This window comes from Vidua chalybeata, chromosome 1 (genome assembly GCF_026979565.1).
Source record: "Vidua chalybeata isolate OUT-0048 chromosome 1, bVidCha1 merged haplotype, whole genome shotgun sequence".
Lineage (NCBI taxonomy): Eukaryota > Metazoa > Chordata > Aves > Passeriformes > Viduidae > Vidua > Vidua chalybeata.
Window position 1 is genome coordinate 58,939,235 of NC_071530.1, and position 17,790 is coordinate 58,957,024.

At 41.1% G+C, this 17,790-nt stretch overlaps 1 protein-coding gene across 2 annotated transcripts in view; it reads left to right on the forward strand.

Annotated features, from left to right (window-relative positions):
- The window catches only part of RECK (reversion inducing cysteine rich protein with kazal motifs), a 44,763-nt gene extending 38,848 nt beyond the window's left edge, over positions 1-5,915 (forward strand). For both annotated transcript variants that reach the window (XM_053955358.1, XM_053955367.1), the window contains 4 exons: positions 848-1,058; positions 2,322-2,395; positions 3,550-3,705; positions 4,680-5,915. In XM_053955358.1, the coding sequence (XP_053811333.1) occupies positions 848-1,058; positions 2,322-2,395; positions 3,550-3,705; positions 4,680-4,898 (660 nt within the window). In that variant the 3' untranslated portion in view covers positions 4,899-5,915. The remainder of the gene's footprint in view (positions 1-847; positions 1,059-2,321; positions 2,396-3,549; positions 3,706-4,679) is intronic.
- Positions 5,916-17,790: the final 11,875 nt, after the last annotated feature.

The following is a 17,790-nucleotide window of genomic DNA, read 5'->3' on the forward strand; positions in this document are numbered from 1 at the left end:
AATACTCTTGATATTTATATCTTCCTATATATGCTATTAAAGCTTGCAACGCTAAGATGTGTTTGTAGTAATTAGTGCAGTTCCGTGGTTACTTAAATGCTAATTCTTACTGATATTAACTTGTTGAAATATAAAATAATGCCCAGTCATACAAAGTCTTTAGCTTTTTGTGTGATTGTGCCTCAGGTTTACCAAGTTCATTGCTCAGGATCTATTTACAGACTAGGAGTCTGTAATAATTTCCTAGTTAGTCTGCATTTGATTAGTCTTCATATTAATCCTTGGGAAGGATTAAAATTAGGTTTCGTTTTTGCATCCCACCACTCTCTGTGGTGGTGTTAGATGAGCTACTTCTGTCACCTTACAATAACACATATACAAATATAAGTAATATAGGTAAATAAGTGATATATAAAAATATACAATGTGTTAGAAACACATGTGCATGCACACTAAATTTTAAGCACAAAAAATGAGTTGTTAAATTAATTTTATTAATAGAATATTTTAAGGTATAGTGAAATTATAATGATTTTAATTGATTATAAAAGTTGATTTAAATATGGTCATTTTATTTAAGCACTGGAAGAACAAAAGTTGTTCGTTTCTGCAATATGTTTTATTGTGCATTTCTCAGACTCTGTCACCTTCTTGAAGGACTTACCCTTTTCTTTTTTGGCCTATTCATAAACTGGCAGGTTATTTCCTCTGGATTTCCTACCTTTTCAAAGTTCTGACAATATTAGTAGTGAATTCCCATTAACGTTGGCTTTCCTCGTGTTGAAACTACTCAGCAGTTTGTGCAGCAGGGCTGAGCTGACGCTGCCGGCGTTGCTGTGTGTTACAGCCCTTCTGCAGGTCGCTGGAGCCCGTGTGCGGACACAACGGGGAGACCTACGGCAGCGTCTGCGCCGCCTACGCCAACCGTGTGGCCGTGGACTATCAGGGGCACTGCCAGGCCGTGGGCGCGCTCTCCAACTACGGCTTCCACTCCGAGTGTGCCTTTGTCAGGTGTCCCCAGCTCTCTGCCACCGGCTGCAAACCAGTCCTTGCGCCAGGTGCGGCAGGTCACTGCAGAGAGGGGAGAGTGCTCCGGGCTCTGGGGATAAATAGGGCAATACTTGGAACAAAACACAGGCTTTAAATGTTACATTAACAGAAAGCATAAAGTAATGACTCTGCTTAGGGCTAGAACAAGCCAGTAACAGGACTCAGATGAGTAAACCTGAATTGGAAAGGCCTTGGCCTTAGGGGGATGCTCCTTCAGTCTCTTAGAGACTGGCAGCTGGGATGGGTTTGGGAGAAACGAATGAGCTCTGTGGTGTCCAGGGTACGATGCTTCTAGGAATCCGATGAGTAATTTTTTGGAAGTGGCAGCACAGATACCATAGTGGAATGCTGAGCTGTCATCAGCATAGGGTTCCCAGAAGGGCAAAGATGGTATTTAATTAGAAGACAGAGTAAAATACCATATGTATTCACAGTGCTGTGGAAGACAGCAGGAGTAGTTTTGCAGTGTGCTGGTTTGAACCAGTTTTTTATTGTTTTCACAAGTGCTTCCTTTATGAAACAACTCATCATAGGTAATACACAGAGCAAGGATAGCTCTGTTCTTGAAATGGAAGTTTTATTTCTTTTTCTCCTTTGTCACCCCCTTTGAAAAAGGTCTTCATACTTTGTAATAACATTTAGTACTGTAAATGTCACTCTGTGAATGTGAATTGCATATAACTTGGAGAGTGGATTTAATACAGAGGCATGGATAGAAAGTTGAAATATTATCCCTTTGGTTTCTGACATGGTGAGGAAAAACAGTTGGAGAAATACGATGTCTGTCAGACAAGCACTTTTTCTCCCTTGTTATATAAAGATTTTACTCTCCAACATGGTGTAACTGCAGAAATTAATGCTTGCAATGTGCATAAATGCTTCTGTCATGTCCTAGCTATATCAGCTCTTGAAATCCATAATTTCTATAGGTGATATGCATGCATCTGTACAAAATCTTGTGGTACACACAGTGCCTCCAGTTTTTAGCTTACAATAATGAAGGATTTTAAAATGAATGAAAATTAATCGTGTTGCTTCATGCTGATAGTAGTAAATGTGTGTTGAAAGGTGACTGATTTTGCATTATAAATGTTTTCAATATTAAAAAAAACATTAGAAATGTGTAATTCTGCTGTGAAATTGAAACATTTACTTTGCTTTGGTAATTTTGCTATTTTCATTCTCAGTTAATTTTCAAATTTTGACTCTTGCTTACTTAAAAGTGAAAAGACTATTTGTTTTTATTACTGAGATTTCTTTAATTCACATAGGAGCCTGCTGTCCACTATGTGCTGGAATGCTGAGAATCTTATATGACAAAGACAAGCTGGATAATTTTGCAAGGGTAAACAGTTCAGTCATGCCTAATGTTAAATGGTATATGAAAAGTCAAGTTACCATGCACTTCCTCCTGAAAGGTTAACATGTTACAAAAGCCATTATTTTTTAGTTGTTATTTGTGATTGTAGGAGGTTTTTTTTCCTTATGCTGCTTATACTTTCCTTTATTTCCTTATCTGAGTCATAAATCGAATTACAATGCAAAACAAACCAGAGTTAGATTACGCATGAACAAGCAGACTCAGGTTTGCAGTTTGTAATACTGTGGTTTGTAGCGGTTTGCAGTTTTTGACTTGTAATAATGCAGACAAATTACATGATTCTACTATGATCTATGATTCTAGTGCTTTCCTGTCAGAGATTTTATGTTTGTAGGTGCTGTGTATGTGTGTTGACCAATTTTGCTGAATAACACTATCTATTGGGTCATGACTGCATCCTGGATTGCTGTCCAGTTGTCATCTCTAATGGTACCAGGGACATAGTGGCTACTGCAGCTTCTCAGTTCATACATTACAACATGTGACTGTGAAGAAGAATTTTTAGTTTCTGTTAGAAGAAGGCTTTCTAGTTAAAGAAATGTATTGGTCTTATTCAAGTAGTTGGTGATAACTGCTCTCACCTACTAAGTACCCTAATACCTGGATTGTAATGTCTGCCTCTTTTAGTTCAGACACCTTGTTCATGTGAGAAAAAACTCCTTCAAATACTACAGAGTTCTATAAATCTAGGGCTGCCCTGCCTCTTGTTTTCCAGTGTGGGAGCACAAACCCCTGTAACAGATAACCAGTTACATTTTTTTGAGGTACCTGATACATAGACACACTAACCATGAAGGTGGACAACAACACATATCAAAACCACAGTTAATATAAGAAGTAAATATTTTTCCTCTTTCTTTCTTTCACTTTTTTTGTTTGTTTGTTTGTTTGTTTTTTGGTTTTTTTGGAGGGGTTGGTTTTCAGGTTTTTTTAGAATCAGTGAATCATTTCTTTGAATGATATTTTAGAAGCATTGAATCCTTTAGGTCTTTTGCTAGCATTTAGAGTAGAATTTGGAATGGCTGAAACATTTTCTGGCATGACATAATGTTACAAAACTGAGGAGGAGAATTTTCCATAATACCACATCATCCACAGAGTTCTTTGTTTTCCTCCAGGTAACAAATAAAAAGCCGATAACGGTACTTGACATACTTGAAAAAATCCGTCTGCATGTGTCAGTGCCACAGTGTGATGTGTTTGGATACTTAAGCATAGAATCAGAAATTGTGATTCTCATCATTCCTGTGGATCAGAATCCCAAACCATTGCAGGTAGATGATGTTATTATTTTATTTACCCAGCATGAATTTGCTTCACTTTTGTATGTGTGGGATGGTGCTTGTTTCTCAGGCAGATCCATTGTGTGTAATTTGATTGCTCATGCCCTGTTATGTCCAACTCAGCTCCAACTTCTGTCTCCTTCTCTAGCAGAAATAGCCCAAAATGTTACCAGGACTTAGGAAGGAAAGTCTTGCCAGCCTGGTCAACTCTCGCTCCATCTGCAGCAGATGCTGTCAGATTCCTGGGGGGAGGAGGATTCCGAAATCAGAGGCTACCACTGCTTACCTCACTGGTGGCACCCATTGCTGAGCTAGACACTCCTCAACTTTCAAAGCTTTGGACCTCCAGATATTAAGCTTGTCAAGTTTAAACTTCACCAGAGGCAGCTTCCAATACTTTTAAAGAGACTTATTGCTAAATTTCTTTCTAGGGTGCAGTAGAAAATGAAGTGGAAAAAATTAATTTCCTAACATAAATTCATTAATATCATCATGTCAATGGGGTAATGGAAACCTGCAGTTTCCCAGGTTCTGTTACTTCCATTCTTTTCTCCCTTTCCCATAAAGGAAATAAGTTATCTCTCATTTGGAATAACAATCCCAGGAGGGAGAAAATCTGGGTTTTTCTACCATTGCAGGCTTCAAGGAATTAAGCTGGTCAGTCAGGAAGGAAGTCCTCAGTTTTGGAGGCACTTTCTTTAGTGATAATTCATGGTGGGCTTTTTTGCATCAACATTCAAAATGTATCATCCCACACTAACTTGTATATAGCTTCCTTCCTTTTCCTTTTCTACCGCTCAGGGCTTCCACAGGAGTTTTCATAGTACCAAAGTCTATGATGAGACCTCTGATCTGTTTTCCAAGTACTCCCCAAAATTATATAAATCTTATGTGCTGATGGGAATATTTTTGCATTGGCGTTTTACATGGTAAGAAGAGAAATAATAACTTTTTTTTCCCTCTAGATTGAAGCCTGCAATAAAGAGGCAGAAAAGATCGAGTCTCTGATCAATTCAGACAGCCCAACATTAGCATCACATGTGCCTCTGTCAGCTCTAATTGCATCTCAAGTGCAAGTTTCATTTAGCATTTCTTCTGCTTCTGCTCAAGTGGTGCCTGCTCTGCACTCCCTGTTCATAAGCCTTCTATTCCCCTTGTCATCAGCATTGAGATACTGCATATAACTGCTTGGGAAATACGCATGGGCATTGTGGCATTTGTATTGTGAAGAACGTTTGGAGTTGTTGAACACTGAACCAGAAAAAAAAAACATGGAAGATTTGGTGAACTTACATTTTTCAATGAAGGACTAAAAGTATTTGAATAATGTGAAAAGATTATTCTCTTATTCATAACTAGTCAGATGACTGTTTCAGCACAATTAGATTGTTTTCCATGGATCTTGGAAACATAAATATGTTCTGGTTCTGACATTATGGATTTATGATTTTGAGGAGAAGGGATCCTATAGGGTTTTTTTCAGCCATGAACTAAACAGTGTTTTGAGTTTACTGAAGAATGCTAATTTTATATTATTCAGATGAATATCAGTGACAATAAAAACATGTACCTATTTTAAAGATCATTTTTGGAAGAAAAAGATTGCTGCTACTTAATTACCTTACCAAAAATTTAAGAGTTTATTCTCATGTAAATATGCTTTCATGTTCTATTATGAAGAAAACTAACTAGCCCTGGGCTTATTTCAGTACACATCTTTCCTTGGACTAGTGAAGACTTGCAGGACTTCGGGCTCACTGCTTGTAAAATGACAATCAAGCTCTATGCTAGTACCTGACTTCAGTGAAGAGATGTGTTCTTTTTATAGTTTTGTACATTTCAGAATCTCATATTGGATGCAAAATATAAAGAATCTCAGTATCTATATTTAAGTGCCATTTAAAATATTGCAGTATTTGCATGTTATCTAATGAAATTTATACTTTAAATGTTTATACAAACAGTATGTTTTATTACTTATTGTATTTTATGCACCTGACTTTACATGAAGTATTTTATATCAGTATTATGATAGCCAAGTTTTGAAGTATATACAGAAGAACTTATTTTTGCCAAAATGCTGAACTTTGAAAGAAAGCACTGAAAACTTTTTGAACGTGTATGTTGTAGCATGTTTGTAGCAATTATTTTCTGCTAAGTCTTTTAAATGCAAAAGCATTAAAGCTTTTTATTTTAATAAACACATGTGTCTTGTGTCCTTGTGTAGAATGCCTGTAATGTTATGGATTCAGCAACACTGCATATATTTCCCTTTCTCTCTCAAAATAAGCACTTTAAAACTAACTGCACTTACATACATGCATGACTCACAGAGATAATGTTCCCAAATAGATGTCAAGAGGGTCTCAAGGGTGAAAGTGTTCTTGCAAAATACCTTGAGGAAGACTCATGCACATAATCATCCAAGTCTTGCAACAAAAAACTTGAATATGTTGATAATTCATCTGTTTCTGAAATGTTATGTGTATTCTTTAGACTTTGACACAGAAATAGAATGGATGCATTTTTTAAAAGATTTTTGAACTGAAATGGCTCAGATGATAGCCCCAGAAACTTCAAACAATTCAGATTGTTTAATTTTTCCAAATCATCAGCAAGTATCTCTTCAATATGTAGTTTCTTAGCTTGACTAGCATTTAGCTGAAGCAAATATGATGCTTATTTTAAAAAGGAATTATAAATGTCTTAAGGAGAAAAAAATTCTATATACACACATACATGTCTGTTTATGTGTGTATATATATATATGCGCACCACACTGGAAAACTTAGTAAAGAGCTTTAAAATCACACTTTTTTGTGGAATAGAATATACAGTGAATTTACTTTTATACGTCTGTGAAAATTTTCTTTGATAAGAAATTATAACAAAAAAGTTGCCTTAATTTGTGTGATGAATCTGGGAGAAGCAGAATTTAAGCCCAGAGATTCTGATTCTGTAATTTATATGTCAGTGTCCATTGCTTGTAGAAAAGAGTGAAGCTTTTGAGAGGTTAAATATGTGCAGGACCAATGAGGTTTCACAGAATCCTAAATTCTGAAACAGAAGTCCAGCATTCAGACTGTACAGGGTTTATGCTCTTTTTTCTGGATGAACAAAAGCACGTAAGTATTTCCTAGGTTTTCTCAAGACCTTGGACTACCTCAAAAGAATGAAGAAACTGTTTACTTGTGGGTTTTGAATTCAGTTGAACTGGGATAAAAAAATAGAAGAAACCAAGCCTAGTCTTAACTGCAACTTAGGAAATCTGAACCTGAAGGGACAATCTGATACAGGTTTCAGAGGAATTTTCCATAAAGGTGCTAATGATCTTCTGTCACCATCTGTGTGGAAATCTGGGTTCACTTAAAAGGAAGACAGCACAAGGGCACTTCAAAGCAGCACAAGCCTGTTTGTTGCTTTTATAACAGGACCCAGATGAAACATTTACCAAACATTATTTGCTTCTCTACTGAAAACCAGCAATGGCAATAACTGGCTCCAGAGAGATGTCATCGTCCTCCTTCAGTTTGTTTAGTTTGGCTCTTGCCAGCAGGGTGGTATGGAAGTGGAGAGGCCAGAGGTGCCACTTTGTACACCCCCAGGAGAGGATTGGTCAGAGATAAATACCAGAGCAAGTAAAAGCAAGAGATTTCTGGCTGAGTTCTGAGTCCCACAGGAGCTGGCATCTGAATTTTGGAGGTGAGGAACAGTCAGTTCTGAGCAGGCACAAAATCACACCTGAAACTACAGTGTCACTTCACAGCCCTGCTCCTCTCCCTTGCTCTGCTTTTATGGAGCTTTACTCACTATCATCACTTGGAGATTTGCACGTGTGTCTCTCAATTCAAAGGTTAAATGTTATTTATACATCTCTACTGAGTTCATGATACTTCTTTAGCTCTTCCTTTTACATGTAACAAAGGATATTTCAAAACTTTTCCCCACCATCTTTAGTCCTAGGAAGGCCTGGGGGCATTTACATGAGCAAATACAAATACATGAATGCTCTGTGAGACTGTCGCCTAGGTGTTTCATATTTGAAGTCTGGACTGTAAGGTGACCCTATAGTCAAGTGAATCCCAAACAGTAACAATTAGAATCCCAAACAGTAACAATTAGAAAATCATTTCTCTGCCAGAGTTGTGCAAGACTGATTGCAACTTCCTGCAAGTTCTTTGAACTGGTGTTTTTATACAGTGAGACAGTGGCTCCAGCTACTCCATGTGGAGCAGTAACAAAGGCAAAAACTGCAGGTAACCTTGTCACCTCCTGTGAGTGGCTGCACCTACCACTGCTAAGGCATTCTGCCTCCCATATAGGTATTTAGGCACTGCTTGTTTTGTGCTCTCTGCTAGCCCTCTCTGGGCTGCAAACTTTAGCAGAACCCGTTGCATAAGCCAAAGAGAGTCTTAGCCCATAAACAAACAAAATCTCTGTGAGAAAGATGTTTCCAAGCCCTAGCAGGTTGGTTTGTCTCAAGTTATCACTACAGTCAAAAGGAAATGCTGATCTACATCAGCTTTTGTTAATTAACACCATGAAGCTGAAGGTTTCAGTTATATTTGAACCTATAATTCTATACAAATTCAATGCTACCAATAGATGCATTATGGAAGGGCAATTGTGTGTAACTAATATTGAAAGCAAAGGTGCTTACTTTGTAAACTGGGGAAACATCAATTGCCCAAAACCTTTCTTAATTTTAATGGACTTTGTACATGCACTTCTTAACGGAAAAAAAAGTGGGAGCATTTAATCTTAATATAAGAAAGACATTTTTTTACAGTGACAACAAAAAAATCCCTGGAATAAACTCCCCAGGAACATGGTGGAGTCCCCCCAATTGGAAGTTTTCAAGATACAACTGAACTGCTAAATGAACCCAAAGGTTGGATCAGATGATCTTCTGAGGCAACAGTGAAATATCAAAGTAAAAGCTCTTGTAAAAGGATTTTTTTGACTTTCAGTTTCTAGGACATAAAGGAGAATAAAAAATAAAAGACAGCCTTCCCTGAAGATGCAATAGTTCCTGAAATCATGCAGTAATCCTACCATTACTTACATAAAGAAAGGTTATTAACCTTACATTTTTCATTAGATTATCATATATATGAGAACAATTCTGATTATATGTGTATATATATAACACATATGTGAACCTATAAATTACTTTAAAACTTGTATTAACAGATTATTAGAGTTAACAGAGTTAATTAGATCTCAGTCCTTTCTTAAAACAGAATAAATCTATTCTTCCTGCCAGAGTATTTTCTGATTTGCCTTCCTCAAAGCTGGATTCTGCTTCATTTGGCCAGGTCCACTAAGGAGAGTAATCTGAGCCAAAGGGTGTTGATGCCTCTGTAATTCTGACACTCCTTCATAATTCCATAGCTTCTTGCTGTAAAGAGCCACCCCTGTGTTTTTGCAAATGCCTTCTGGTGTGCTTGGCAAGATTTCTCAATTTGCGTCTTTGTGCTCAGTTTTCAGAAATGAGCTGCAATATATACAAAGGTCTTCCATCTGTTTTATCAAGTTCTGACTCAGCCTCTAAGCCAACATTCCTCTGCAACACTGCTGAATAGTCCTAGGGGTTAAATGATTCAATCAGTGGGTTATGATATATAGCAGAACAGAAGTTCTCACCAGTGCTAATGTGGCAGGTTTCAAATTAAAGCTTGCTCTTCACCTTGGTGTTCTGCAATTCCACGCTGGTGGCTGACAGTGGAAGAAGTGGATGGGTTGTTTCTACTGTTTGGTGTATAACTTTACTTTTTAGCCACGTTTTAAGCTGCAGCAGCAGGAGCAAGATTCAGTAAATATAAATGAAGATATATGCATATGCACATATATGCTTGTATACACACAAATATACACATATATATGGATATAAATATATTTATATCACAGTGTTCTGTATCAGGCCCCATATCAGCCTCTTCAGGAAGAGCACATTTGGCCATTGTAGAGAATTTAGCGATTTATTTTAGTAAAGAATATAAATATGAGGGGTTAATACTTTGAATTTCAAGTACAAATGGCAATCAAAGATGCAGGATCACAGAGACTTATCACGTAATTTATACACTATGTTGTCTGGCAATATTCACGCAAAAAGGCTAAAGATAACTTTGGATGGTTTCATTCTCAAGTGCACTCAGCTGCAGCAGTTCATTTTCCTCTGAGTTCCCTCTGGTCTTTTCACTCTGGTCCCTCCTGCTCAGGGCAGTAAGAGCAGCTTCCAAGTACCGGTGGAATTGCTGGCATCAGTCCAGAGCCACCAGACTGCTGCCATGTCAGGGCCTCTGGCATAACAAAGTAAGTTTAAATATTTGCAGCCATTAATTCTATGCAGCAACTGAGCTGCTGTCAGCAAGGCTGTGGCTGTGTTGTCATTAGCAGTGGCTGTGGGCACCACCAGCTTCATCCAGATCAGAAGCAGGGACATGTCTTAGCCAGAAGACAAGATACAACAAGCAGCCTGTCTGGCTTCCATGCTGGAAAACAAACGCCGTCACACACACACACACATTCCCTGTGCATGTGTTGGATATGGCAGGTTGTGCATTTTGCTTCTTTACCAGGCTTGAAGTGGCAATGTAAACTCTAGATCAGCATCTTGTAGCTGCAGAACTTTCTGAAGTGCTGCTCATATCCATAATGCAGGATTTGCTGCATCCCTGCACCACAGCTTTAGGGCCTCACTCAAGGCCCAAAGGAGTCAAAGGAGATGTGAGAAATGCAAATACACAATTCCAAAGTATAAAAACTTAAATCTATCTTATTTTCCTTTCTGGCTTTAGGTTTCAACAGGAGAAACTGTACAGGCAGAGTCAGAGGAATGAAACCATGTAACAGAATGTTTATCATAGAGATGAGCAGAAAAGAGAGATGGAAACTATTATTTCCTTCCATACGTAATGCAATAAGGATATGCCATCACAAACAACCTCAACACATACTTCTCACCCTGCTCTGGGAGATGGAACAGCCAGGCAGTGCTGGTCAGTGACCACAGCTTAGGAACAGAGCAAGCAATGTTGTGGCCTATGGAGGGGAGCTGAGTTACCCTTGTCCCAGGACAGGCAGTTGTGATGGCGAAGCAGCTAACACAGTACAGATTGTAACAATAGTGATACATGGAACTGAAATGCATTTCATTATTTTGAGAAGGATTTTTAGTCAAGTTTAAGCACACGCAAAAATATGCAAAGACTTGATTACAATCCAGTAACAGCATCTGTTATGTTGATGTGGAGAAGTTTTTCTTGGCAACTGTTTAAAAAACTTCAGAGGCAAGCATTGGTGTGAGCAAGGGCCAGAGCCTCGGAAATGCTCTTTGAACTTTTCATATTATTGTTGCTGCATCAAGGACATGTGCAGTATAGAAACACCGACTGTTAACCATTACTGTGGCCCTTCTTGCTCTGATGCGTGACCCATGATCCACCACACCTTGTGTTCATTTTCTGTTATGTAGTCAGAAGCAGCACACTCACAATCAACAAAAAAATAAAAATAAACAGCAAATCCACACAATTATAAGCAGACTGAGTTCACATCAATGGACCACACTCCGCAATAAAAAAAAATTGTTCAGTCCTTGTTCTCAGTCCCAACTTTCCCAAACTGAATAGTTCGCCCAAGTTTCCTGTGTACAGCAGTGCTGCTGTCCATCGGCCATGAACTGATCCAAGTGAAGATAAAGGCATTGGCAGTGTGGATGTAGCAGCTGTGCCATCCTTTGATGCTCTGATTTTTAACAGCAGAGACACTTCCTACCAGAACATAGCAGGAACGTTTTTTCTTAATAAATAGGTGTGCAGGTGCTGCTAATCTTCGATACATTTTTACTGCCCTCTGCAGCAGTCTTTTAACTACTTTGTTATTGGCAAATGTCATTTTCCAAGCCCTCATTTGTTTTCTAGAAGTGTTAGGAAAGTCAGACCCTGCTGGCAGGACAAGAGGCAGTGGACACAAATGAAAAACCTCAAACTTCACCTGAACATCACTTTTACTGTAAGATTGGTTAAAGCAGTGCTTGGCACAGGTTGCCCAGAGAGGGCAAAGGTATTTTCCATCCTTGAAGATAGTCAACACATGTTGGGACACAGCCCTGGGCTCTAGGTGTCTCTGCTTCTTCCCACATCAGAAATGCTGTAGTTCTGTAATAAAGCTCTGAGTAGCTGAAAAGTACCACCATACATGCTAACCACTTTGCCGGTCTCCTCACTTACCTTGCATTTTTAAAATGTGGTCATTTCCAGTGTTTGGATTTGAATTCCATGACGTATTTTCTCTCTGCAAGTTAATTCTAGATAACAGCTCCATTGTAGCAACACATAATCACAGAATCAGAGAATACCAGGCTGGAAGGAACCTCAGGCATTGTCTGGTCCAACCTTACTTGGCAAAAGCACAGTGTAAAGATGGCCCAGAACCCAGTCCAGCTCAACCTTAAAAGTGTCCAGTGCTGGGGAATCGAACATTCTTCCCTGGAGAAATTATTCCAATGCCTGTTTGTTCTCATTGAGAAAAAAAAAATCTTCTTGCATCTACTCATAATAAATATCAAATATCTTTGAAATGGTTTCCTTTGTGCATCCAACCCACCTGCAGCTATCTGACAGTGCTGTGCCACATCCACCAGGTAGGTACTTGACACCCTTGAAAAAAACCGGCACTCACTGAGCAAGAGGGTTGAATGTGTCCAGTCCTTCCCAATCAGGATAAAAGTGGTTACTAAACCTCCAGTAGCCCTACTGGCTTGACTGAGAGCTCTGAGCTTTACTTGGGCAATTCAACCCACAACTTAGTGACAACAGTTCTGTGTTTGGAAAGAATCAAGTGAGTTGAAAATGCATTCCATACATTACTACTTATTCCTGAAGAGTACGTATCTTTTCTCATATATTTCGGCCTTTTCTGTGTTGTGGAATGAAAGGTCTTGCCCAATATATAGTTAGTGAAAGACTCACAGCCATAACCCAGATGCTTCTACTTTGAGTGTTTAACACTCAGGTCACTTGTCTGGAGTTTAGGACTAGTATTACACTTTCATATCCATTTTTTGAAGTTTGCACTTAATTATGGCTCCCAAATGCTAATCTTTTAACACCAAAATCCTCTGCTCTCCAAAACATGTATGAATTTCACAGGTTCAAAATCACTGCTGCAATGTCTGCAGAAACTCACAAGATTTTTCATAGATTGTATTACTCTGATGATTTTTTTACAAGGCAGATCTAGTATGCACTAAGCATTTCAGAAATGCCTCTGTGGGCAGGAAGTATATGAGGTGCTGGGCTCAGGTCTGTAATTGCTGACAGCAACACATCAAAATTTCTGAGAAGGAATTCAACTTTCCTGAAATTCAATACAGAAATAGCTAACTACAGAGTGGGAAACATTTGTTTTGATAGACTCAGGAGGACATCATGCTCTTGTGGTTTTAAAATAAACCTTCAACCCTAAGATTAAAAATCTAAATGCTGTGGTCAGGGTTGTGTTCCCCACAGAAATCCCGTAGGTGGCATCACAGCACAAGGGGAATTACATTTCAGCTGCTTTTGATTTAGAAGGAATGCAGCCGCCTTGGGATTTTTATTTTTCAATTGTTTTTGTTTAAAGCTAACACTTTCCTGCAACTTCAGTTCTATTTTCTGTGCCACTTCATTCTTGAGAAGATCAAATCTGCACAGGTTTAAGTCTCTTTTTATGTAAATTTATTTCCTCCTGCAGATGCCTAACAAAACCTACTCAGGGCTGCCCCAAGAATGTAATTCTCCAGTTGACAAGGATAGCATTGGGTAGGTCATGTCTGACCAACCTGGTCTCCTTCTATGACTAGGTGACCTGTCTGGTAGATGCAGGAAAGGCTGTGGATGTTGTCCATTTAGACTTCAGCAAGGCCTTTGTTACTGTCTCCCACAGCATACTCCTGGAGAAGCTGGCAGCCCATGGCTTGGACAGGGAGCAGTCTTCGCTGGGTTAGGAACTGGCTGGATGGCCGGGCCCAGAGAGCGATGGTGAATGGTGTTGCATCCAGCTGGCGGCCAGCCACCAGTGGTGTCCCTCAGGGGTCTGTGCTAGGACCAGTTCTATTTAATATTTTTATAGACGACATGGATGAGGGCATCGAGTCCTTCATTAGTAAATTTGCAGACGACACTAAGCTGGGAGTTTGTGTTGATCTGTTGGAAGGAAGGAGGGCTCTGCAGAGAGACTTAGATCAGTTGGATGGATGGGCAGAGTACAACAGCATGAAGTTTAATAAGTCTAAGTGCCGAGTTCTACATTTTGGCCACAAAAATCCCCTACAACATTACAAGCTGAGGACAGTGTGGCTGGACAGTGTTCAGGCGGAAAGGGAATCTGGGGGTGCTGGGAGACAGCCAGTTGAATATGAGCCAGCAATGTGCCTTGGTGGCCAAGAAAGCCAATGGCATCCTGGCCTGCATTAGGAATTGTGTGACCAGCAGGAGTAGGGAGGTCATTCTTCCCCTGTACTCGGCGCTGGTAAGACTGCATCTTGAGTACTGTGTCCAGTTCTGGGCCCCTCAGTTTAGGAAGGACGTTGAGATGCTTGAGCACATCCAGAGGAGGGCAACAAGGCTGGTGAGGGGCTTGGAACACAAGCCCTATGAGGAATGTTTGAAGGAACTGGGGTTGTTTAGCCTGGAGAAGAGGAGGCTTAGAGGTGACCTTATTGGTCTCTACAACTTCCTGAAGGGAGGCTGTAGACAGGTGGGGGTCGGTCTCTTTTACCAGGCAGCAACTGACAGAACAAGAGGACACAGTCTCAAGCTACGTGAGGGAAAGTACAGGTTGGATATTAGGATTTTCACCGAAAGAATAATAAAGTACTGGAATTGTCTTCCCAGGGAGGTGGTAGAATCACCATCTCTGGTTGTGTTTAAAAAAAGACTGGACATGGCACTTGGTGCTGTAGTCTAGTTGAGGTGTGTAGCAGGTCAGAGGCCCTGCAAGGCCTCCATGGCGGTCACTAGCCTAAGATAAGAAATGCAAAGTCATGATGAGTGGAACAGAGCTACCCCTCTTCCGCACATCAGACCCCTGTTATCTCTCTGTAAGGCTATAGGTCGTATTCTCCTCGACCCCAGTGATAGGTCAATTCCTGATCCTTCAATACCCTACTTAAACCCATACCTTTGCCGAGTTCAGACAGAAGAGCTGTCACTGGAACCCTTTGCAGAAGCTGCCAATAAAGACATCTCCACAGAACTCCACACAGCCTTCACCTCTCTCCATCCCTGCGTCTGCTGAGGCACTTTGTGAGCACAGAGCTGAAATCACTAAGAGCTGAAATCACTCCACAAGTGCTCGCTAAAGTAGCCAGCGGCTTGGAGCTAGCCCAGGGGCCCAGACAGGCTGCCTCACCAGCACAGTGCTATCCGGGACACCTACAGCAGCTGCTGCCCCAGGGGCCAGATGGACCCTCGGGACCCAAGCCACGATACGTGGCAGCCTGAACGGGAGAAGAGACATCCTGGTACTCCTGAGAGCAGCATTCCTTCGTGGATTGTTACTGCCTCGGCCTGCCACGATCCTCTGAGGGTAACATCTCCATTATAGAAGAAGTTTTCTGGAAGAGGCGTCCAACTAACCTGAATTTCACCATCTGGGACAGAAGTCCTCAGGAGCTGGACAAAGCAGACACCCACCCAGCAGTCTCTCATCCAGTTTCAGCTGAAAAAAGTGTAAGTTTAAAACAGTCTTTCTGCGCGCTTTTAATTTTGGGTCCCCTTTTTGTTTTTTTTCTTTTTTTTTTCTCTTTTTCACTGCTGGGCGGGGCAAGGGAACTTACAGCAATGGGATCAAACTCTAGTAAATTAAAACAATCCCAGAATGAGAGAGATATATATTTACAAATCCTGGAAATCCTAAATGCTAACAACTTTTCTTTCTCTAAAGGCAATCTTTCAAAAACTAAGTTGAAAAAATTTATAACATGGATCCTTTCTCAGTTTCCAGACGCTAACATAAGCATGATTAATTCAGACTCCTTTTGGGACTCAGTAGGGACAAGAATATATGTTTTTCAAACCCAAGAAGACTTTTATGTTACTAAATTCCTGCCTCTCTTTCACTACATCGCAAAAGCGGTGGAAAAAGCTAACACAAGCAGCCTAACAGCAGCTGAGGAAATTCCAAACTTATCTCCCATAGCAGATCCTCCAAATGCTAATCTCTCAGATAACAGTCCTCTCTCTGTCGGCTCAGTTCTTCCTGGTATGGGGAACAGGGGAACCGCGCCGCCCCCACCCACCCTTCTTGCACCCGCGGGGTCCGCGGAGCCCGCCCGTCCCTCCACCTCCCCCCATCCCTCCGCCTCATGCTCGGGTGTCTCGATCGGGTCCACCCCGCCCTGCCCCAACACCGCCCTGCAGCCTGCCGCACCTCTCCCCCCCACCACCGCAACTCTCCCCACCCCCGTTACCACCCCTACCCGCCTGCCTGCCGCAGATCCAGCTAATATCTCGGCAACCGCCGTGGTGCCAGCGGCAGCAGCACCCCCCAACCCCACCGCCTCCTCTCCCCCTCTTCTCCCCTGCCTGCATTCCCAAGCAATGCATCCACCCAGCCACCCTCAATGCCCACCTAATGGCAACCCCCCACACTCTGTCCAGTCTCCCACACCCCTGCAAAAGGTCGCTCCAACATGCCCAAAAAAGCGTGGAGCACCTCCTGACCCCACCTCATCAGAGGACAGTGAGTCTGAATCTGACACAGACAAAACTGATCCATAGGCTTTAATTAAAATGGAAGCAACTCGGGCAGGGGATTGGGAACTAGCTCAGAGAATTACTGCCTTCCCAGTAAATTATATAAAGGGGAAAAGAGGGGGGGGCACTACTAGAACAACGTGGGAACCTAACACAAATAAAGAATTGCTACAACTACGAAATATAACCAAAGAACACGGTAGAAGTTCACATATTTTCAGAAACTTCCTTGAAGCGCTTTTTTCGGCGCATATTCTGGTCCCTCATGACCTTAAAAACATTGCCAACTGCCTTCTTTCCCCGACAGAATATATGCTATGGGAAAGACAGTGGAAAAGGCAATTAAAAACATTATCATACACTTATGCTCAAGATGCAAATAAGCCAGATTTTACAGTCCAACAGCTAGCCGGAGAAGGGGATTTACAGAAACCCTCTGACCAAGTTAACACCTTACCTAAGGCAGCACTACAAGATTTGGCTATTGCAGCAAAAACCTCATTGCTTCTTACCCCAGATGACTCTATCCCTACCCAACACTTCTCTAGTATCAAACAAGGAATAGATGAAAGCTTTATCAAGTTTGTAGACAGAATTAAAGATGCCCTGGAAAAACAGATAGAGAGCACAGAAGCAAGAAAAGAACTGTTGTGCAAACTTGCCTTGTCAAATGCAAACGAACAATGTAAAATAATTCTGAGGGCCTTACCCTTGGATACAGAACCCACCACAGAGCAAATGGTGGAAAGCTGCACACATCATCTGTCCACTGAAAACACAGTGGCCCAAGCAGTCTCTAAGGGAATTGCAGAAGGAGTTTCTGGTGCATATGCAGTAGTTACTTCTAAAGACCAGGACCGCTGCTATTACTGTGGGGAATTTGGACATTTCATGAATCCAGACAGGTCACTTACCCGAAACCCCCGTAACACCTACCAAAGACCCCAGAACCAGCAGCGATACCAACAGCGTTCGGGAAACTTCCAGCAGAGCACGGCCAGGCCCCACGCAAAGACAACAAATCAAAAGCCACCCAGATCCAGTCACGCGTCATCCCAGCAGATTCCAGGACACATGGAGAGGATCCAACCCACGGAGAGATACAGATGGGAACACGGCACCAGGTGGTAACTGCTTTATCCATTGACTTTAATAATAAGGATGTCTATCGTGTTCCCAAAGGCAAGCATGGGCCAAAAGGTGGTCCTTTTAACATCTTAATTAGAGGGGACACTCTCCATGGCCCAGAGGAAATCTTTATCATTCCAGAGGTACAAACAGTGCACCCAGGACAAGAAATCTCTGTTCAGCTGTGTTGCACGGACTTACC